Raw genomic sequence first — 23,319 nt, forward strand, 5'->3', positions numbered from 1 at the left:
CAGCACTAATTAGATTCCCAATTGAAATAAATAATAAAATAAATACATAATAATAAAAAGGGCCAAGAGTTTTTTTCTCTTAAAGGGCACCCACCCGTTCAGAAGCATTTAAGAGGATAAATTATTGTCCATTAACTTAGAAAAGAGATCGAATATTGCAATCATTGCTCATTTAAAATTAAATAATCGTCTAGCTATAAGTTAAATTTATTAAAATAAACTCTTATATTTCTAAATTAAATAGTTGGCTACATCTCTACCCTTAACTCCTCCCTCCCTCCGTTTTTTTTTTTTTTGAACTGATTTTTATCAACAACACAAGTAAATTGTAATAAAAGAAAATTAAAAGCCTATGCTGAGTTTTTCCTTTTTTAATAATCATTAATTTCTTAGAGCATTGCTAGAGTATCATGAACATGGTATTAATTCTCATATTAGATGTTTTGTCTACAGCATTTGGATATTGAGTTCATGATAAAGTAATTCTAAAAGATAAATAAATATACAATTTCATTTATGAAGAAAAAATATGGGTAATTTTTTTCAGATCTTAGTTGGACAAAAAAAATAAATAAAATAAAAGGCAAAAATTTAACACTAAATAAAATAAATAGTCTTAGATATTTGTTCGGCACATAGAAATTAAGGTTTTTTTAAAAATAGAAATGGCAAAAAACTGAAAATTAAATATTCGATCAATTTGTTTTTTTAGAAAAGTTTGATTTGATTCAACCTCTCTGTAAGCACTAATAGGGGTATATTTGTCATTAAATAAATTTGACAGCATAGTACATAGTTCAATTATACAGAAATAAATTTCGTGACAGTGAATTTAGTTGAAAGAGCATTAATTAATGCTTTATAACAAGTTCCCTTTGTTTTTTTCTTCCCCTTTTTTTATTTTTGTGGTATAGAAGCATTGTGTGGGTAGAAAGTAGAAACAATATCGGGTCTAGCTAGCATGCTCATTTATTGATGAATAAAGAGTTCTTGGTATATTTATGGCCCATATACCTGGGTGATTGAGATCACCTTCCTTTAAACGAAGGGCACCGCCCTTTTAATTCTACATTTATTTGCTTTCTCTCCTTTCTTTTTCTCGTGTCAAAATCGCCGTGTGAAAGAAACGGCACTAATAATTAATGAAAAAAGAAACGACAATTCAATGACTTCTACAATCATTTCTATATCTTGAATAAATTTATATATTCTAAAGTGATGGTGAATAGATCGGTAGTTTTTATTGTTGTGGTTTCATTTTAAAAATAAATTTTTTAAAAATATTTTTAGTTGTGTTTCTATGAAAGTAGGTTCTTCTTTTTATTATTATTAAAATTGCTTTGAGATAAGTTTTTATACGTGAAATAAATGAAAAATAGATTTTCATAGATGAAAAACAAGTTATTTTAATTTTTTTTATAAATTTAAGATTTAAAATACAATTATATATGAGATCTAGCATAAAAAAATATAATTAAATAAAAAATTAAAAACTATCATAATATCAATCTGTCTCGGTAAAGAACATGAGATTTGCTGGAAATATGCTAGACAATATTATGTACGTTAGACATAGCGTATGGGTGTTTATAAATTTAAGATTTAAAATACAATTATATATTTTTGTTTGTCTAATGGGAACCTTTTCTTCTAATAAACTAAGCATGCAAACTATCAAGCAAAGCATAGGCTAAGGCATGGCTAGCATGCCAAGCCATCAAGCAAAAAGAATCGAATAAAACTCATTTAAATCCAAAGGCACGATGGAACTAGCTTATGAATTGCTGTATTTTGTCCACAATGTAGCGAGCCTTGATTGGCATCTTTTTGGAAGCCAGGAAATAAACAAATTGGGTACAAAAGAAGGGACATGTATGCTGTGTTCGCGGACCACATTAGCTTTCCATGTAGATTATATTGATTTTTTTTTGTTCGGATGATCATTCATGCACACCATCAAGTGGAGAATTGTCTGCTTGTGGGTGTGTGTGTGTGTGTAAAATAATGTTTCGGCATAAGCATCCAATTTTGCATTTCCAACAGGCACTGAACACCCTCAAAAGTAGAGGCTTCTCTAGTACCCTAATGTCATCGAAGTGATTAGTGAAGCAAATACTGCAAAAGTGGCTGGGGACTCTCCTTTACACCTGGGCTCATCTCTCCTCGACACTGTTGCTTCGAGATGGCCAAAAAACAAAAAGGGGAAGAAGGAAAGCGATGATAAAAAAAGGAGTATAACCCTTTTGTAGCATTAAAGAGAAAATAAAAATCAAAGTCACTGCTTGTAATTGTGGGTGGGAATTATGAGGGGACAGTGCTACCCAGCTCACATTCACGACAGAGAGAGAGGTGTTCAAGAGCCCTTTCAAAGGCGCCAATCAAGGAAAGGGAACATGAACTGTAAGCCTTAGCTAGCTACCGATGGCTGTGATGATGGATGATGAATGATGGAAGCCTTGTGCTTTGATCATCATTCAAGAACTAAACTTGGAAGTACTATATATGTGAGAATAATTATAAATATTTATTTAATATTTGGTGCAGAGAATGATTTTCTTCTAAAGTATAAGCTATTTAAACTCACACTTCAATAGGTTTAATCATTAATGGCAAAACAGCTCCCTGTGATTCAATGCTTTTGTCGTAAAGAAATTTGTACTTTAAAAGAGAATAATTAATTAAGTCTTTAATTAGTTTTAGTGAGACCCTATTGGTTGTATTAAGCATATGCTAGATGACACTTGTGGGGTTGCAACCCCTGGATTTTGCTAGTGTTTTCCTAGGCCTTTGCCCTCCCAACAACAGTAAAATTTAAGATTTGATCTAGTGATGCATACACAAGATATTTGATTTCATTATCTAAAGAAAAATGATAAATACAAACAGAAACATCATTGAAATGTTTATGTCAGTAGATTATAGTGAATTTTACTAACAGAATATTTCCTCGCTATATCTATCAGTAAAAACCGATGAAAGTATCTTCTCGGTATATACTGAGGGAATTATAATGGGAAAAGAAGGAATAAAAAACCAAAAAAATATAATGACATATCATTTATATAGACGACATTACCGATGGACTAATTCTATCGGTATACTATAAAGAGCTTTGAAATTGTTTACTTCTCAATTGCATTGTTCATGTTGTCAATTACATACAAGATCATCGACGAATTAATTCTGCTGGTATTTTTCAGAGAGCTCTAATTTGTTCACTGTTAATTACTATTCTTTACAGACAGAATCACTGATAGATTGAAAAGTTGTCGGTGATATTTGAGGGGTTTCTGAAAATTTTTGATTAAATTAAAAATTTAAATTAAATATTATAGGCGAAATCACCGACAGATTGAAAAGTTATTGGTAATATTTGGGGGGGGTTATGAAATTTTTTTATTAAATTAAAAATTTTAATTAAATATTACAGACGGAATCACTGACAGAATGATTAAAAATATTAATATTTAATTATCTATCTTAAAACCGTTGGTAAAATACTCAATTAAAAGACCAAAATCTCTTATTTCATAACAAACACGCCTCCTTTTCTTTTTCTGTAAAAAAACACCAACATCCCTTTCTTTCTTTTTCTTCTCTCCTCAACTCCTTCTCTTTTCTTCTCGTTCACGAGCAAATATGTCTTATCTTTTCTTTTTCTTTTTTCTAATCAGTTTTTTTTTAATTAACATACTTTATGAATTTATTTTTTTCTTTTCTTTTCTCAGCTTCACTCGCAATTAAATTAAGGTAAAATTTTTCTTTTTTCTTCTCTTTTTTGTGTTTTTTTTTCATTATATATTTTTTTATTTTTAAATTTTTCTGCTCTTAGTAATTGCATGAAGTTTGTTGTAGGATTGTTTTTTTCATATGAGATCAATTTTGTTGGATTTATTTTAGTTCTTAATTTAATTATTTGTTGCTGGATTATGGTTTTGGAATTGGTTTTCTAGGTTAGGTGAGTTTTTTTTTGTTGATTTATTTTTTGTTACTATTGTTTATTTTTTTTTGTTATTTATTTGTTGTAAATTTCTTTGAGTTGATTTTCTTCTTCTTTTTTTCAAGCAACTATGTTCCTGAGTATTATTGAGTGTTGATTTATATTAATTTAATTATTTTCTACTTCTGTTATATAGATGTTTTTAAAAATATTTTTAAATAATTACCGATGGTATTTCCAACGGATTAAGTTCATTGATATATTCCAGAGAGTTGAAAAAGAAGCACTGCAAATGCCACCATGCCATTGTTTAATCACTAACGGAATTACATAAGGTATTTTTGTTGGTTATATAACAAAATTTTCGTGGGAAATACCGACGAAATGAAACGGGTAATTTTTTTTTGGCGTGCTCTTTCCGTGAGTAAATTCATCGGTAATTTTATTAGCCGCAGATTTACCGACAAGCCAAAAATTATCGACGAGAGTTTTATTGACGAAGTATTTTTGTCTGTGAGCCTGCTAATAAAGTAAAAGTATAAATACCGATAAAAATTCCGTCTATAAATCTAAGAATTGTAGTAGTGTTTGACCTAATTTTCAAATATCAATAACTTGATTATTATTTTTAAAATCACATGACTCAATGTACACACAAAACTCTCCATTGTCGATTAATCCTCCTTAATAATAACTAATCACTAATTATATATTTTTCATCACAAAATTAATAAGTTGCGTTGTAACTAAACCAATCTTATACAATGGGTTTCTTTGATAAATCGAAATTTATCAATACGAGAAAAACCTTAAAAGGGACAGACGAAATAAATACTCCATCTAGTCTGTTTATCCTATGCAGTATTGGCATTACCAATTCTCCTTGCATCAACTAGTTTGTTTCCTGAATTACGTTGATGGATGGAATCTTTTTTTTTCAATGTAAAAAAAAATGATTTTTACCATCATTTGTTTTTACTATAAACTAAAAAGTTTATTCATGTATTTAATAAAATAAATTAATAATTATATATATTAATAAATAATAACAAATTTATTGTTTACAATCAAAGATTGAGGTGAGAGTTGAGATAAAATGCTATTTTTAGAAGAAAAAAAAAATTGAATATTTGTTTCAATTTAAAATCGGGTCTTAAATATCTTAATTGATTTGAACCAATAACATTGATTTTTTTTTTGCCAAATTAAGCACTATATCAAGATCAAAACTTACTATTAATATTGCGAGAGCCCTATATAAAATCAACCAAAACAAAATATCAAATCATATTCCAAGTCAACTTAATATAAATGAACTAAATGAGAATAAAAAGAGTCAAGGATAAAAAGATTTTTTTTAAAAAAAATAATGTGGGTAATTATCGGATCTCATTGTGGATTGTGTTTTTCTCTAAGGTTTATTTTTGTTATTTTTTTAATATTTTTTTCATTTTGTATTATCTTACATGTTTATGATTCTAAACACCATTTTATAATTTACTAAAAATTAATTTTATAAAACTGCACTACAATTATTAAATGAAAAGTAAAATGAGCCGATAAAAAATGGTTGAGGTTTGTTAAATTAGAAGAAAAGATCCAATTAAAAAAAAAAAACTTAAATGAAAAAAAAGGTTCCAACAAAAAAGGAATTGAATAAAAAAATAATGTTAAGGTGTCTCACTGTTCAATCTCAAATATTTTAATATTTTTAGTAATTGATGGAGTTGTTTTAATTCATATTCACCAGATTTTCATATTGGTTCCACAAAGTACCCATTTGAAAAGTAAAACCTAAATCAGTACGTAGTAATTTCTTCATAGTGAGGCGGTTCTTAATTAGAAATACAAAGAGACCTATATGAATTCTAATAAAACAGTAAAATACCAGTGCATTCTTGACTAAGACAGCGAATTAGCATTCAGGTTCGAGGTTTTTTATTGTTAATATAATGACCACTGAAAACTTATATGATTATTAATTTTAGGACTCGTGGAATTAGTCGAGGTACACGTAAACTTATCCAGATATCTATGTTAATAATAATAAAAAAACATCAAATTAGCCATGTAATTTATAAAAATAAAATAAAATGGTGGCATGTCATATTTTATTTCGTACAACACATGATGTTAATAACAAGTTTTATTTTTTAATTAGTAGGGTTTTTATTATTATTTTTTTATTTACAGATTAAGTTTGTATGAGATATTATGATAATAATTACTTTTCAAAGTGTTTTTTATTTTAAAATATATTAAAATATTTGTTTTATATTTATTTTGATATTATGACATCAAAATTTTCAAAATAAATAAAAAAATAATTTAAAACAAAAATAAATTTAAGTTTTTTGAAAAACACGAGCAGACAACAATAATAAACACTTTCTAAATGGATATTTCATTCTGCAGTGCAAGTATTTTCATAAAAGTATATTTAAATTGAAAAAATATTAATTTAAAATTACAGGTCAACTCCTTCACTGGCTATTCAAGCCTTGAACTGAATCAATCCGTGAGTCATGAATTATTAATATGTTCTCTCCATCTTATATATATATTTTTTTTATTATGACAATCCCTTTTTCATTCAAATTCAAGATAATATCACGAAAAATAAATTTACTTACAAACTGATTTATCTTTTAATTATTTTTTAGTTTCATTTTTTTCTTTTGACTACTTTGTTTGAAAAAAAAGAATCCTAGTAAGATTAAGTTTCACTTTCAAACTAACTCTATCCAAATTAATGCCCTTGAAAAAAAAAAAATCATAATACAAAGAGACACCACCTCCCTTCCCCTGCTGTGACCTAATCATAGCAAAAAAAAAAAAAAAACAAATAATCCGATCAAACCAACTCTTCAAAACCCCTCGTGCTCAACCCCCACCTCCCTCCCTCCCTCCCTCCCTCTCTCAAACTTCCCTGAGTGAGTTCACCAACTGAATGTTTTGTTAAAGAACACGCTAGGTAGTACCAACATGATCCCAGCATGTTTCAGCAATCCCAGCACACTCTCGAGTACCTCTCAAGTGCCTCAAAATCTCGTTACTTGCATTTACCAAACTCAACTCTGCAACTCACCAACCTATCTCACGCTCACTTGGTCAAAATCTCTCTTCTCTCACTCCCTAACCATCTACGCTGCTGATTCTTTCTCCATCACCATCTCCTTATACCCATCATCCTTTTCTTTCTTTAGAAACAAACCAGGCTCCAAATCCCTCTACCTGACCCACCACCATTACCAAAGAATCAAGCTTTACTGGGACTTTACTCGAGCTGAGTTCTCTCACAACTCGGCTGAGCCTGAATCTCGCTTCTACATTGCCATCTCCTGCGATGCAAGATTGGAATTCTTTCTTGGTGATCTTTACTCCGAGTTGACTCGGAGATCCGGGTTGGTCATGGCTCGCCAACTCGGTCATGAGCCGGCTTTGTTGTCTCGGAGGGAGCATGTGTTCGGACGCAAGAGCTATGTGTCCAGGGCTAATTTCTTGGGGTCCAAGCATGAAATTGGGATAGAGTGCAGTGGGGGCATGCTTGTAGTTAAAGTAGATGGCGAAATTAGTCTTGTTATTAAGAGGTTGGCATGGAAATTTAGAGGCAATGAGAGAATTTATGTTGGTGGGCTCGAAGTTGAGTTCTTTTGGGATGTGTTCAATTGGGTCAACAACAACAACAATGGTCTTGGTGGTGCTCATGGTCACGGTGTGTTTATTTTTCAAGTCGGTGATGGTGGTGTATGGCCTCAAATGGCTGGTCCAGAGAAGAGATTGATGAGGAAGAGTATGTCCATGGTGGGCCCCACATCGACTCCGCCGGCACTGTCGTTGTCATCACCTTCCCCGTCGTGCTCTAGTGTGCTGCAATGGGCGGAGGAGAGTAGTGATTGTGGGAGAAGTTCATGCTCTTCATCTACTTCTAGGTCGTGTGGGAGCAATATCGGAGGGTTCTCTTTGTTGTTGTATGCTTGGAGAAAGGACTGAAACTTGAGAAATATGGATCGTGTTTTCAAATTCGTGGATTATTGATAATTTTTTATTCCATAAAATATTTGAATTTGAAGGTTTTTCAAATATATGTTGTGTTATTTAATCTGATTATATATTGTGTAAATAAAAAAACCACTTGAATATTTTTTCTTGGGAAAACGACATATTTGTCCCCCAATTGTCATGTAATTCTCATTTGAGTCACCAAATAAAAGAAATCCCAATCGCTAAAATATATGACAAAAAAGATAAAAACCTTAAATTTACTTCTATTTTTATGTCAATTATGTTTTTAATTTGGTAGATTATTTTGAATTGTATTGAATTTATTTTTTGTGAGATAATTTATTCAGAAATATAAGCCTTGGATGGATATAAAATGTCATCTCATAAATATAAAAATATTTAATACTATCATGCCCGTTTGTATAGTAAAATAGGGGTAATTGAACAAACTCGAAGTAATTAACTAAATTAAAAACACAGTTAAAATAAATAATTGACATAAACACAATAGTAAATTAAAGTATGTTGCCTATAAAATAGGTTAATTTAAATTTTCCCCTTGAAGTTTGATGCAAATTCGGTTTCTCCCCTTAAGATTTTGATTGTTTCAATGTCTTCCTGAAGTTTCAATCAACTATTAATGTCCCTCTTCAACTGCAACTTGAATATTTTATCTCGTCTAATTACTCACAAAAGTTTCTAATCGATAACATTTTTGAAGTTTAGGGATTGAAAAAAAGTTTTTTTTAATTGATTCAATATTAAGTAGGGGAAAAGAACTGATTAAGGAGCTCTCAAGATAAAAATCATAGCTCAAAAAGGTTACACAAGGACCTTCGCCTAAAGGCTTCCAGTTGATGGACCCTGGCATAACTAACTGATTAAAAATCTTTCTGGAGTATTTTTTTAAGGACGACAGAGACTAGAGGGAAGCAATCATCACTCCCTTTTCACCGGAAATCATAACTTTCTTCTTTCAATCCCGTCGTTAAGTAGGAAGAAACAGGGCACCAAGACCTCAAGTTCAAAAAACCCTGCTATTCACGAGCCCCACATGAACCAGCAACTGAAAAGCAAGGAAATATTGAAACCATGCGCGCATGCACCACCGCCATCTCCACCACCACAGCACCTAGGATTCCCAGACACTCACTCCAAACAAGAACTGAAAATTTCAAGGAGGTTGGTTCCTTTTTGTTATCAAGGTGATGAAAGACTTTCTGCGCTAAAACATGAGTAGCTCTCATTACTACTTTTACGCACAACGCAAATATTCTTCTTGTGCTTGGTGGCCATGCTCCTACCATCATTGCAATAGTATACCTTTTGTCCCTTATAATAATCTAGCCAACCTCGAAAGAAAACATAAAAGCAGCAAATATTCTGTTTTTAACAAGCCTGGGGTGCAGCACTACTCCAATCCATGGAAATAGAAGCGCTATATATCTCGCTCTCAACAAGCCTCAGCCTCTCTCTTTGCCTTGTGCTCCAGCCGCCTGTCATATCTCATGCTCTATCAGCAAGAGAACATGCGGTGATTTTTGTGTTTTTTATTCCATGCAATTTTAATAAGACTTGTATATTAGTTGCCACAGATAAATAAGCAGAATCCGTTGTTGTCTAGTTGGTTAGGATACTCGGCTCTCACCCGAGAGACCCGGGTTCAAGTCCCGGCAACGGAACATTTTGTTTTTCCATCCAACTATAGAGTTGCTTTGAGCAGACAGGATGATGGTTGCTAACTTAATCCATACGAAAGTCTACATTGTCTTTAAAACCACAAGATCTTTTTAATCAAATTGCAGAGATCTGATTACATCAGCTTTAGATTTCCAGACGTTTTCTCAAATTCATTCACCAGGTCTATCAAAGCTAGGGGTAAATATCTGACCAATAGCTTCAAGTGCAGAAACATTCCAGCTCTCAGCATGCCTAACAATCTGTCAAATGGAAAGTTGCAACCCCTCGTTGATATCAGAGCCACGATATAGAAACATGTCATAAGAAATAATATTGTCAAAAGCAGAAGGTTTCATCTCACTTTAAGCTTGTTATCTAATTCATAGACTGTGCTTCCGTCGATTGAAATGAGAGGCCTCCATGGGAATTTCAGGTATGTTCTGCAGATTAGATGAACTGGTTAGTACAGTAATTAAGCAGGAGCCATGGTGGATGGTATGAAATATAAAACGAAAAGCTTGACAAGACTAACAATTGATTTAGGAAGACCTATAAAGGCAACATACAGTGAAATAATCATCTATGGGATTCCTGATTTGAAGAGTAGCATATTCAGAATCCGTCCACAGCCACCTACTGGACACATGCACATACAGTGCTTATGCGGATTCACATATTCACTGCGGTTAAATTTCAATTGATGCCTTATCGATAACCCTTATCCAAATTAGAAAAGATTAAGACAACCTTATAATTAGATTTCTCATGCAAACAGAACATTTCAAGATGCAAAAGTCTTCTTCTTTTTGAGGCAAAATTCTCTTCGCTATTTTAAGAACCACTACAAGCAAAAATGAAATTCCAAACAAAAACCATCAATAAAGGAAAGGGAGATTTCATCAAAACCAATTTAAGCACCTTAGTTTCCATCTTGCCAGCACAAAATATGTTTCGGAATTGACACCCTGCATGCAAAGTCATATTATTGGGCATTGTTATCAGCAACATCAAATAGTGAATAGTTCTATGTAGAAAAGGAAAAGGTTCAGCTCAAGGAGGATGTAAGCCAAGGAAATAGTTGCATGTGTTCTTCAGTGCAGGCCCCCCCACCACCCCCCGGCATATTAGAACTATAAACTAGCAAGAGCAAATTGCAAGACAGCAACTCTTGTTATCGTAGACACACCTATGCGTTTGTCCACATGGTTTCCCCATAGGATATAACCTTTCATCTTCCATATAAACTATATGGTGGTGATGGTAGGAGTGATTTTGGCAGCACCGATTAATCAGAATCAATAGAGAAAACAAGTCCAGATATAATCTCCTACTACAACCTAAGATGTTCTTAAACATGAGAACTAGCATGAAAGGGAATTGCTGCACATCCTATGCATCTGCACTTAAACTATGAATCCACACTGATCATGCTACAAAAACTTAAACTATCAAGTACACAGAGTTCTCCACACTGAACTCATGAAGAATCCTCCGTGCAGCCTAGATTACAGGACTACAATAGCAAACTGTCAAAATGCATTTGCCTAAAAAAGCACATATGGGATCAAGTACGGAGTGGTAGTCGAAGAAATGCTGCAGTAAAATGTAGACTTGAGAATTATTTTGTGAACAAAAAGAAGTTCCAAATCCATTACAAGCAAGCTTGGAGGAGGGCCAAGCACTGCTGCTCATTTTTAATGGATGAAGCCAAGAAGTCTTGTACATGTACCAAGAATTTAAGGTCTAGGCAACCCTAAACTCCTTTTAAGCCAAATTTTTAGTGTCCTCAATTATATCTAGAAATTTACTGATAATTCAATAAATCATTGTCTCCAATAAATGATTTATAACATAAGCATTGTGGAAGTATACGGTATGGTATGTGATACGTATTTTAGCATGATTATATAATGAAGCAAAGCGAGGAAAAACTTATGCTCAAGCACAGGGACCATGTAAAGCCAAATCACAAAATAAGATTATAAAGAGTGAACAAGAGATTCGGCTTAAGGGAGTGAAACCAAGGGGGTATATTCTTGTTTTGCTACAAAACCCTTAACAAAATTTCCTTAAAAGTAAGCACAGAAACACTTAAGGCAAAACATGAACTTTATGACAGATTTCAAAGTAGTATGTTGAGTTTGGGCAATTGATCAAAGAGCTTGACATTCTATACAGGCAAGAGAAGTTATTAAATAAAAACAGCTTTATCCAGCCAGTTCTCAATCACTACACCAAATTTCCCAAACTATGCTGTTCGGACTATAAGCTGGGGTGATGATTTAACTATATGTTTCCTAAAATAGTTCTCACTGTCAAAATATATCGGGATTGGCTCGAATGACATGATATAAAGTTGAGACTTTATGTGAATATGCAGTTTTTATTTACTGTGAAATCAATTTTAAGTTTATAGAGTATATTTACCTTCTCAATGTCTTGTAATCCAATTGATGGACAATCGAAGAAAGGAACCAGCAATTTCAAATTGCGTGAATACAACTTAGTACCTGATAAAAAAGCAAGGGGAATGAAGATTGAATTCCAAGTAATGCAAGCAAACTATCATAGACTTCATCAACGATGTAGCACATCATGGAACAATTAGAGACGAGAATTTGATTGAATATAGTTTCAGATCCATTAGGGAACTCCTCAGTATCTGACGAGTCGGCATAAATGAAACTGCTGAAGATGTATAATCACATAAAAGCTCAATGGTTTATACCCTGGAATTTAATGGTTGGATCTTCAAAGACACAATCTTCATCATAAATCGCTGACGTGAAAACCCCTGCTTTTAATAAATAATAAAGCACTAATTAAAATAGGCATCAGTATGAGTATTTTGGTGCTAAAGGAGTAATTATCTGGATCTTCTAGTGAGAGCAGGGTTGAGATTTTCATGGAATCATATCCAACGCAATCCCAAAACTTATGCTTGAGAATAATGCAAACCAAAATGAGGTTTTGTTTTTTCTTTTCTATTTCATTTTTGATGAGCAAGGTGCAATTTTGTTAAGCCTGAATGTCAAGAACCTTGCGAAGAAACACAATACTGATGAGCCAAAAAACTGACAACCCCATAGAGCATCCCCCTTACATAGAAACCAACAGCCCTCAAGAAACCTCATTCCATAGAAATTAACCCAATAACACACAACCAGCAGTTATCATCAAAATAGCAATCAGATAGGTAAAGGAAGGAACACAAAGGGCACAGCATAGCTGATTTTTGTGCTTAAAAAAATGCAGGGAGATGAAGTCCTTTCAAGTCAAACCAAGAAATCCAAAATCAGTAACACCAGCACACTAAAGACAGGAAGGAAAAGGTTGATGAACAACACCTAATTCGGATTTCACAAATAAAAAAATCAAGATAACTTAAGTTCAATCATTAAAGTAAAAACAAGAGGCGACTTAGCTGCAAGAAAAGGCCATAACCCAATTTTTATCTTGGTTCCCAAAATGCAAACTTCACTCAACTGAGAGGGGAAATCAAGAAGCAACCAAACAATCAGTATAAAATTCAATGAGCAGATAAATACCTGTGACGAAATAAGCATTCTCATAATCAGACTTGAGGATCATTATAACATCATCAATACCAGAAACAGATATCTCATCTCTATCTTTATTGTTCACTTTCTCTAATCTACAGAACCAAAGGGAGAAAATAAACATCTAATTAACAATCAAAACCTGAAAATTCAAACACACACAGAGCATAATCCCTAAAAATCCACGAAAATTACACCTCATAACAAGAAACAAAACTGTAATTAAAAGTTAATATTTTTATGTTGCCAATGTCATCAATTTTCTTTCCCACGAAGTACAGCATCCAAAAGCAGCAATTTTTTCAAAGAGGGCTTTGTGTTTCTTTGTTAGGTTTCCAATATTTTCTCAAAACCCTAAACGACACACACATAACCCCTCAAGATTCATAGATTTGGGCCTTGTCCCCTCTTAGAAAAAAAAAACATAATCAAAGTTCATCCTTCTGACATGTCAACGTCATAGTTCATCTTCGATACGAGGAACAACATTTAAAAGAAGCAATTTTGGAAGAGGGTTTTGTTTCATTTTGTTTGTTTCCGGACATCTACCCAAGAAACAACCAGAAAACGCAATTGAAGAGGGAGAATAATAAAGAAGATACCTCTCTTTGCCCGAGAAGGAGAAAACCCTTAAAAGCTCTGTGACCCCACTTACAGCCAATTTCAAAATCTGTGGGGTTTTAGTTCTAGTTTGGCTCTTCTTTTCATTATCTGTTGCTCCTGAGCAGCATCTAATTCCATGAATTGTCTACAAAATTAATGCTAGTAAATTGGCTAGAAAGAAGAGAGAAATTCAACGTGAAAATTGAAACTTCGACAGAATGAATAATTTGAAGGGCGCGTCCCTTGCTTTGTTACCTTAAAAGTCATTAAGGTTGTTGGATTCAGAGAGCATATTCCCGCCATTTTTGTAACAGACATGGAATGGAATCAGTTAATCAGTCCATGTAGGTGTCATTTCTCGAGTACTGGTAGCCACTAATGATCTACCTCGTCAAGGATGTTTTGCTTAGCTTTAGTACTCCGAATTATTTTTAATTATTTTTTTGGTTTAAAAATATATAAAAATAATATATATATTTTTTATTTTTTTTAATATTAATATATTAAAACAATTTAAAAATATAAAAAATTATTTACAAATAAAATTCAAAAAATTATAAAACACAGTTCAACCGTTAAAAACAAATATTTTTTTTTATTCTAATCTAATCTGTTTCTCCAAACTTTTACATGGTTATTTTTGAATAATTTTAAATATGTATGTTAAAATATATTTTTTAAAATATTACTTAATTTTTTTTTTCAAGAATCTTATTTAAGAGCAAATTTTCTCTAATCCATCTATTTATTTCTTTAATATAATAGATGAATTTATTTAAGATGATTTAAAGAAAAGAAAAATTACTAAAATAAAAACATTCAGAGAAATAACTGAATCAAGATATTTTAAAGGAAGAATATAATGTTTTTTAAGTTTTTGGTAAATAAATGAACCAATTAATCGACACAAAAAAAAAAAGAAAGAAAAAGAAAAGTGTCAGTGGAGTGGCATAATGGGTCATTTTTATAAAACAATGGGCTGTGTGTGCAGCCCTAGCTCAGGCATGAACTGGGCCTGCACCATGTGACAGATTTTTCTACACGGCTCTACTGAACCATTATTATCAATATCTCGATGCATGAATGAGTTTGTGTTTATGTTGTTAAAGAGAAATATAAAACAATTCTTGAAATCTTAAAACGATTCTTTGTTAAGCCCACAGATTAATTCAATTCTTTAAATTCTTTATTTTTATTTTTTTATTTAGTTTAGAAATGAGCTGCGGATCTTGAACAAATGTGCCAACAATTAAGCATTCTAGAAATTATAGGACTTGGAAATGAATTTTCCTAAGATTTAGCAAATCTTCCACCCAATAAAAACTGATGTCACTGTTGTTGACGTATAGATGTCAAAGTCTGTAAAATAAGAACAAAGATGAATAGGAAATTTCACAATTAAAAATTCCAATAAATATTCCATTTCTTTTTTTCTATAAAAACCTATCATTGGAGCCTACGATCTTCATCTGCCATAGGAAACCATATCCCTTAGACATGATGTCCTTCCTACAGAAACCATTCTCAAAGTTTCTCCAAGTCCTTTTTTTTCTCCTTCTAGTGTGCATTCCTTCTTTCTTTGCCTTTCATCCTAATTCCTCTGCAACTTCATTTGGTGCTGCCACATATGTAGCTGCTGAAGGTAATAAAGAAGCGGAGGCTCTCCTAAAATGGAAAGCAAGTCTTGATGACAACCACAGCCAATCTGTCCTGTCTTCTTGGGTTGGCAGCAGCCCTTGCAAGTGGCTTGGGATCACTTGTGACAATTCTGGAAGTGTCGCGGGTTTCAGCCTTCCAAATTTTGGTCTGAGAGGTACACTTCATAGTTTCAACTTCTCATTCTTCCCCAATCTTCTCACTCTCAATCTCGGGAACAATTCACTCTACGGAACTATTCCACTTGAGATGGGATTGTTAACAAGTCTTAACTTTCTCTACCTTGATAAAAATAATCTCACTCGTAGGATCCCTTTTTCTATTGGAAATTTGAGAAACTTATCCATTCTCAATCTCAAGAATAACAAACTCTCTGGTTCCATCCCTTCTTCTATTGGGAACATGACTTTGCTCACTCGACTTGATCTGAACAATAATAATTTATCTGGATCTGTTCCTCGGGAAATAGGACAACTTGAATCCCTTGTTGAATTGAAATTGTCTTCAAATAATTTCACTGGCCATTTACCACGAGACTTGTGCCTTGGTGGGTTGCTTGTAAATTTTACAGCCGCCAACAATCATTTTTCTGGTCCAATCCCTAAAAGCTTGCGAAATTGCACTAGTCTATTTAGATTCAGGCTTGACGGGAACCAATTGTCAGGGAATATTTCTGAAGATTTTGGCCTCTACCCAAACTTGAACTATGTGGACCTAAGTCACAATGATTTGTCCGGTGAGCTTAAGTGGAAATGGGGAGGTTTTCACAACTTGGCGTGCCTATTATTGTCAAACAATAATATCTCCGGTGAGATACCATCAGAGCTTGGAAAGGCTACTAGGCTACAAATAATTGATCTCTCGTCAAATCTCCTAAAGGGGACAATTCCAAAAGAATTGGTGCAGTTGAAGGCGTTGTACAAGCTTACTCTTCATAACAACCATCTTTGTGGTGTCATTCCCTTTGAAATCCAAATGCTATCTCGACTTCAATCCCTTAATTTAGCTTCTAATAATCTTGGTGGATCAATCCCAAAACAACTGGGACAGTGCTCAAATTTATTACAGTTGAACTTGAGTCATAATAAGTTTACAGGGAGCATCCCATCTGAGATAGGCTTACTGCATTTACTTGGACATCTAGATCTCAGTGGGAATCTTCTGGCAGGAGAGATACCATCACAAATTGGGCAATTGAAACGGTTAGAAACGATGAACCTCTCTCACAACAAACTTTCCGGTTTGATTCCAACTGCTTTTGTAGATTTGGTGAGCTTGACAGCTGTAGACATCTCCTACAATGAACTAGAGGGCCCTATCCCCGAAATCAAAGGCTTCACTGAAGCATTTATGAATAATAGTGGTCTCTGTGGAAATGTCAGTGGTCTAAAGCCTTGTACACTTCCTACAAGCAGGAGAAAGAGCAACAAAATTGTCATTTTAATTCTTTTTCCTCTCCTGGGCAGTCTACTTCTACTACTTATCATGGTTGGGTGTTTATACTTTCACCACCGAACAAGTAGAGACAGAATTTCCTGTTTAGGAGAGCGACAAAGTCCACTCAGTTTTGCAGTATGGGGCTATCAGGAAGAGATCCTCCATGACACTATCATCCAGGCCACTAATAATTTCAACTCCAATAACTGTATAGGGAAAGGGGGATACGGAATTGTTTATCGAGCCATGTTGCCAACAGGTCAGGTGGTTGCCGTGAAGAAACTTCACTCATCAAGAGAGGGCGAGCTTATGAATATGAGAACTTTTAGAAATGAGATTCACATGTTAATAGATATTCGACATCGAAATATTGCGAAGTTATATGGATTTTGTTCATTAATAGAGCACTCTTTTTTAGTTTACGAGTTCATAGAAAGGGGAAGTTTGAAGATGAATTTATCTATCGAAGAACAGGCAATGGACTTGGATTGGAATAGAAGGCTTAATGTTGTTAAAGGAGTGGCCAATGCATTATCCTATTTGCACCATGATTGCTCGCCTCCAATCATTCATCGAGACATTTCCAGCAGCAATGTTCTTTTAGATTTGGAATTCGAGGCTCATGTTTCGGATTTTGGGACAGCTCGGCTCTTGATTCCTGACTCGACCAACTGGACCTCATTTGCTGGCACCTTCGGATACATAGCTCCAGGTACATATATACTTGATTTCATTCTTAACATTTATATATATATATATATATATATATATATATATAAGCAGAACAATACTACCAGTACTATGAAAATGAAGGGCTACTTTTGGATGCTCTAAAGGTTATGTATAATAAATTGTCATATCAGCAGTACGGTACAGCCAGTACTATGAAAAAATGACCAGAATTTTTGCAGAGCTAGCTTACACAATGAGAGTGAACGAGAAGTGCGATGTCTACAGCTTTGGAGTGGTCACAATGGAAGTAATAATGGGAATGCATCCGGGTGATCTCATCTCATCTCTTTCTGCATCAGCATTTTCCTCCTCGTCGTGCTCACAAATCAACCAGCATGCATTGTTGAAGGATGTGATAGACCAGCGTATCCCACTTCCTGAAAATCGAGTTGCAGAAGGTGTGGTCTACATTATCAAAATAGCATTTGAATGCTTGCTTGCCAATCCCCAATCTAGGCCAACCATGCGACAAGTAGCTTCGAAGCTCATAGCTCGATGGCCTCCGCTGTCAAAGTCATTCTCCGCAATAACATTGGAAGATCTGATGCCTCAAACAACTATGACAGGCTGAGAATTTTCCCAAAGATTTTGTATAATTAGTATGTGATTGTTTCTACTTATGTTACTTTCAATTTTCGTATCTTTGTTTGTAATAAATTATTTTTCTGCTTTGTATTTTGTTTCTTCAACGATTAATATGTTTTAGTACAGTATTATTATCAATCAAAGTGAATAAAGGCTCTTTGCTATGATGAGGACACCTGGGTTTCAAGATTCTGTTTCATCCGTTGTAATAAAGGAAATCTTCACTTCAATATTGAGCTGAAATGAATAAACTAGCATAAGAGGCTTGTAGAAGGAGATATATATACCAAGAATTGCTGCACATCCTATGCATCTGCACTTAAACTATGAATCCACACTGATTATGCTACAAAAACTTAAACTATCAACTACACAGAGTTCTTCACAGTGAACTCTTGAAGAATCCTCCGTGCAGCCTGGATTACAGGACTACAATAGCAAACTGTCAAAATGCATTTGCCTAAAAAAAAGAGAGTGAACAAGCGATTCGGCTTAAGGGAGTGAAACCTCTAAAGATAGCAGAATTACACAGAAGTAAAGAGAAGCAGAGAGAATTTCTGATGAATGGAGAGAGAAGGTATAGTTAGAAGCAGAGAGAATTTTTATTCTTCTTAAAAATTCATTTTGAAGGGATATATATATATATATATATATATATATATATATATTATTTGGGATCAGATCGTTACAAAATGAAAATGAATAGAACAAGAAACAAATTTTTTGGCTCCGGCACTGCATGGCTTCTTCTGACGCAAAAATGTCATTTTGCTAGTAACTATTTGCCACCATGTATTTAATATATGGCTTGCGCCAAGTAACCCTTAATTGAAGCTAACAAACTTGTTTACGGTTTCTAACCTCTCTTTAATTTTCATTCATCAATGCTAACAAACTTTCTTAACTGTCTAACAAGACTAACAATATTTACTGTGAATATGCAGTTTTTATTTATAATTATGATTTAACTATGTATTTCCTAAAATAGTTTTCACTGTCAAATATATCAGGATTGGCTCGAATATGAAGTAGAGAGACTTTATGTGAATATGCAGTTTTTAAGTTTATAAAGATCGTTTTGTAATCCAATTGTGTGGCACCAAATCTGCATCTTTTAGCTGCTATTTTGTTATTTTGGAATCAAATTTGCTTCTCTTAGCTGCTATTTGTATTTTTGGTTTCTTGGGTTGGTCATCATTTCATTTCTTAGACCTGCTAATCGTGAGCTGTAAGCAGTTTTTCTATGTTTTATATGTCTCCTCCGCCAGATCTTGGCGTATTCTAATGCAATATTATACTTCTCAAAAAAAAAAAACTAAGTACATGATCAAAAAGCAAGAGTAATGTTGGCGGTTATTTTTTCAAAGCTTAATTGAATGTTTTTTTAAAAAATTTGAAAATCAAAATTTAAAATATTAGCTGTTTTTTTCAAAGTTTGAAGTTGAATTTACTTTTAAAAAATTAAATTTTTAATAGTAAAACAGAACTAATACCGAAATTGACAACAGACTCTAACCACCTGCTATGCTCACTCTAACCACCTATTATGCTCATTGTAGCAGCTTCAGTGTTCAGCTCATTGGTGCATATTCTTCATTGTATCAGCTGCAGACTTCATCTTACTGATGCATATTCAATAAATTTTTTTGAGAATTGGGTTGAGTTTTGGTTTTAAGAACAATTTTTTCAATTATGAGCGAGCGCTATGCTGTCTGTAATGAGCAATTATGTACCACCATCATCAAGTTGTTTCCATGCGAATATCAGCCTCTGCTGCTGGTCTGGCGGAATCCCTAAAGATTTTACACAAACAAAATTAAGAAATGTATATTCAACTCATCAAACCCAACATTCGAAGATAAACAGATTGGATCTGTATATATAGAAATAAATGAAAGAAAGAAAGAACAGATACCTTTTTTGTCTTGGATTTTAGCCTTGTCATTGTCAATGGTGTCACTTGATTCAACCTCAAGGGTTATTGTCTTCCCTGTTAGTGTTTTCCCGAATATCTGCAATTTTATGCTCCCTCCATGCTTCTTCTTTGATTATAAATGACTCTCTCTCTCTCTCTCTCTCTCTCTCTCTCTTAACCTGTTGATATTTTATTACACTTATTAACTTTTCATTACTTGGAGGCCAAGCAACTCGACTAATATTCATCATAGTTGTTATACTAGTACTTGGCGCATATAGTTTGATCTAGAAAAAAGCATGTATTTTTGAGTTATCAGTTCATTAATCTGAAACAATTATTTTTATTAAAATGATATTATTTTATTTATTTTTTTAAAAAAATATTTAGTGTTAACTCAATTCTATTAAAATTAAATTTGACCGAGTCACAATTCAACTTATTGGATGAAAGGTTGTAGAGTTTAATGTTTTTTCTTATTCAAATTAAAACCTTGCTCAAGTCAAGCTCTAGGCTGTGGATTTCTCAGGGCGTCGGCCCGGTTTATCAGCAGCTGGCCTCTCTAGGCTCCAAACATGTATCGTTTGGTGAATTAGCAGATGATTTGAGCTGCTATGGGTATATCTAGGCCCTTTAGTTTACCCTGCTGGGCTCAGTAGTTTAGGCTCATCATCGGTTATATATTCTGTTTCCCTGGCCTAATATAGGATCCTAACTGGGCCAATGTCTTCTTGTTTCGATAGTTTTTGAGAAATGAAGGGTTTGAATTTAGGATATCTCTTCAAGAAGTGCATGGAGACATAATTTATTATATCTCATCCATCAACTAATCAAAGATCTCAGAAGTAATGTAAATTATTTAGTTTTGGTTTTAAGAACAATTTTTCTACTTAAACATAGTTTTATTTGGATCTCATGTTTTTTATGTGTTAAAAGCCAAAAATCTTCTTTCCTAATTTTTCTGCCAACACATTGGTGTAAAGATTCTAGGTAACAGTAGGCAATGTGCTGTGTTTTTTTTTTTTTTAATCCTTTTGGTTAAATACAAATTTTTGGCAATCAATATTTTATTTCGGCGCAGATTCGAATCTCGAGAAATCATTTGGCTTTTTCTCCTTTGATAATTCAAAGGACATTTTCATCAAAATAAAAAATGGCAAGTGAATTTTTATTTCATTAGATATTCGCATTGTTAATCAAAATTTATTATTTTAAAAAAAAAAAATTGTAACAAAATACATAATCTAATATTTATGTGGGCAAAACCAAATTAACAATTAAAGATATATTTAATTCGGCTTAAGGGAGTGAAACCAAGGGGGTATATTCTTGTTTTGCTACAAAACCCTCAGCCAACAAAATTTCCTTAGAAGTAAGCACTGAAACACTTGAGGCAAAACATGAACTTTATGACATATAATTCCAAAGTAGTATGTTGAGTTTGGGCAATTGATCAAAGAACTTGACATTCTATACAGGAAAGAGAAGTTATTAAATAAAAACAGCTTTATCCAGCCAGTTCTCAATCACTACACCAAATTTCCCAAACTATGCTGTTTGGACTATAAGCTGGGGTGATGATTTAACTATATGTTACCTAAAATAGTTCTCACTGTCAAAGATATCAGGATTGGCTCGAATAACCCAATAGAACACAACCAGCAGTTTCATCAAATTAGCAATCAGATAGGTAAAGTACGGGACACAAAGGGCACAGCATAGCTGATTTTTGCTCTTAAAAAAATGAAGGGAGATGAAGTCCATTAAGTCAAACCAACAAATTCAAAATCAGCAACACCAGCACACTAAAGACAGGAAGGAAAAAGTTCAAAGGATGCAGAGATGAACAACACCTAATTCAAGTAAAATAAAAACAAGAGTCGACTTAGCTGCAAGAAAAGGCCATAACCCAATTATTATCTTGGTTCCTAAAATGCAAACTTCACTCAACTGAGAGGGGAAATCAAGAAAGCAACCAAACAATCAGTATAAAATTCAATGAGCAGATAAATACCTGTGACGAAATAAGCATTCTCATAATCAGACTTGAGGATCATTATAACATCATCAATACCAGAAACAGATATCTCATCTCTATCTTTATTGTTCACTTTCTCCAATCTACAGAACCAAAGGGAGAAAATAAACAATTAATTAACAATCAAAACCTGAAAATTCAAACACACACACAGCATAATCCCTAAAAATCCACGAAAATTACACCTCATAACAAGAAACAAAACTCTAATTAAGAGTTAATATTTTTATGTTGCCAATGTCATCAATTTTCTTTCCCACGAAGTACAGCATCCAAAAGCAGCAATTTTTTCAAAGAGAGCTATGTGTTTCTTTGTTTGGTTTCCAATATTTTCTCAAAACCCTGAACCACACACACATAACCCCTCAAGATTCATAGAGTTGGGCCTTGTCCCCTCTTAGAAAAAAAAACACAATCAAAGCTCATCCTTTTGACATGTCAATGTCATAATTCATCTTCGACACGAAGAACAGCATTTAAAAGAAGCAATTTTGGAAGAGGGTTTTGTTTCATTTTGTTTGTTTCCGGACATCTTCCCAAGAAACAACCAGAAATCGCAATTGAAGAGGGAGAATAATAAGGAAGATACCTCTCTTTGCCTGAGAAGGAGAAAACCCTTAAAAGCTCTGTGACCCCACTTACAGCCAATTTCAAAATCTGTGGGGTTTTAGTTCTAGTTGAACTCTTATTTTCATTATCTGTTGCTCCTGAGCAACATCTAATTCCATGAATTGTCTGCAAAATTAATGCTATATTGGCTAGAAAGAAGAGAGAAATTCAACTTGAAAATTGAAACTTCGACAGAATGAATAATTTGAAGGGCGGGTCCCTTGCTTGTTACCTTAAAAGTCATTGAGGTTGTTGGATTCAGAGAGCATATTCCCGCCATTTTTGTAACAGACATGGAATGGAATCAGTTAGTCAGTCCATGGAGATGTCATTTCTCTAGTACTGGTAGCCACTAATGATCTGTCTCGTCAAGGAGTTTTGCTTAGCTTAGCTTTTCTTTCGGGTAATGTTGGAGAGTGTGAAAGTTATTATTTTTGAAATTATTTTTTATTTTTAAAATAAATAAAAATATTATTTTTTTAAAAAATTATTTTTAATATCCACTTGTCAAAACAATTTATAAATATAAAAATATTATTTTTAATCAAAAATATTTTTT

The 23,319-nt window shown here is 33.3% G+C and overlaps 3 protein-coding genes and 1 non-coding gene across 17 annotated transcripts in view; 3 read left to right on the top strand and 1 right to left on the bottom strand.

Moving 5' to 3' along the window:
- The first annotated feature begins 6,925 nt into the window (after nucleotides 1–6,925).
- LOC18110987 (uncharacterized) lies at nucleotides 6,926–7,933 on the top strand. The gene has a single exon (XM_006389266.2). It carries the CDS (start codon nucleotides 6,926–6,928, stop codon nucleotides 7,931–7,933), a length of 1,008 nt encoding a protein of 335 aa, XP_006389328.1.
- Nucleotides 7,934–9,554: 1,621 nt separating this feature from the next.
- TRNAE-CUC (transfer RNA glutamic acid (anticodon CUC)) lies at nucleotides 9,555–9,627 on the top strand. The gene has a single exon. It is a non-coding gene; the product is annotated as a tRNA-Glu (tRNA).
- Nucleotides 9,628–9,659: 32 nt separating this feature from the next.
- On the bottom strand, nucleotides 9,660–23,154 carry LOC18110988 (uncharacterized). Of its 12 annotated transcripts, none has more exons than XM_052446448.1 (9): nucleotides 22,993–23,154; nucleotides 22,741–22,886; nucleotides 13,174–13,280; nucleotides 12,487–12,501; nucleotides 12,354–12,428; nucleotides 12,053–12,135; nucleotides 10,544–10,590; nucleotides 9,987–10,065; nucleotides 9,660–9,885 (listed from the first exon to the last, which is right to left on the bottom strand). In XM_052446448.1, the coding sequence occupies exons 1-9, from the start codon at nucleotides 23,053–23,055 to the stop codon at nucleotides 9,796–9,798; spliced, it is 705 nt and encodes a 234-aa protein (XP_052302408.1). In that variant the 5' UTR covers nucleotides 23,056–23,154; the 3' UTR covers nucleotides 9,660–9,795. The 12 variants fall into 12 exon arrangements, with proteins under 12 accessions (XP_052302408.1, XP_052302407.1, XP_052302410.1 ...); XM_052446447.1 differs by lacking the exons at nucleotides 22,741–22,886; nucleotides 22,993–23,154 and adding exons at nucleotides 13,788–13,933; nucleotides 14,044–14,194; XM_052446450.1 differs by lacking the exon at nucleotides 12,487–12,501 and having other exon boundaries at nucleotides 12,354–12,422.
- Nucleotides 15,239–23,319, top strand: part of LOC18104063 (probable leucine-rich repeat receptor-like protein kinase At1g35710) — a 119,614-nt gene continuing 111,533 nt past the window's right edge. The window contains exons 1-2 of one of the 3 annotated variants that reach the window (XM_024583538.2): nucleotides 15,239–17,593; nucleotides 17,793–18,371. In XM_024583538.2, the coding sequence (XP_024439306.2) occupies nucleotides 15,286–17,593; nucleotides 17,793–18,184 (2,700 nt within the window). In that variant the 5' untranslated portion in view covers nucleotides 15,239–15,285 and the 3' untranslated portion in view covers nucleotides 18,185–18,371. Of the gene's footprint in view, nucleotides 17,594–17,792; nucleotides 18,372–23,319 lie in introns of those variants that run through there. The other 2 variants (XM_052446444.1, XM_052446443.1) reach the window with 2 other exon arrangements.

The sequence above is a fragment of the Populus trichocarpa genome, chromosome 13 (assembly GCF_000002775.5).
Source record: "Populus trichocarpa isolate Nisqually-1 chromosome 13, P.trichocarpa_v4.1, whole genome shotgun sequence".
NCBI lineage: Eukaryota > Viridiplantae > Streptophyta > Magnoliopsida > Malpighiales > Salicaceae > Populus > Populus trichocarpa.

Bases quoted from the DNA above. Each gene is read 5' to 3' on its own strand.
- LOC18110987 (XM_006389266.2), top strand. From the start codon at position 6,926: ATGATCCCAGCATGTTTCAGCAATCCCAGCACACTCTCGAGTACCTCT.
- LOC18110988 (XM_052446448.1), bottom strand. From the start codon at position 23,055: ATGTCTGTTACAAAAATGGCGGGAATATGCTCTCTGAATCCAACAACC. The intron at 12,136-12,353 runs GTATAAACCATT...CTTTTTTATCAG, and splicing joins TCCAACCATTAAATTCCAGG to GTACTAAGTTGTATTCACGC. The intron at 9,886-9,986 runs GTGAGATGAAAC...TCCATTTGACAG, and splicing joins AATTAGATAACAAGCTTAAA to ATTGTTAGGCATGCTGAGAG.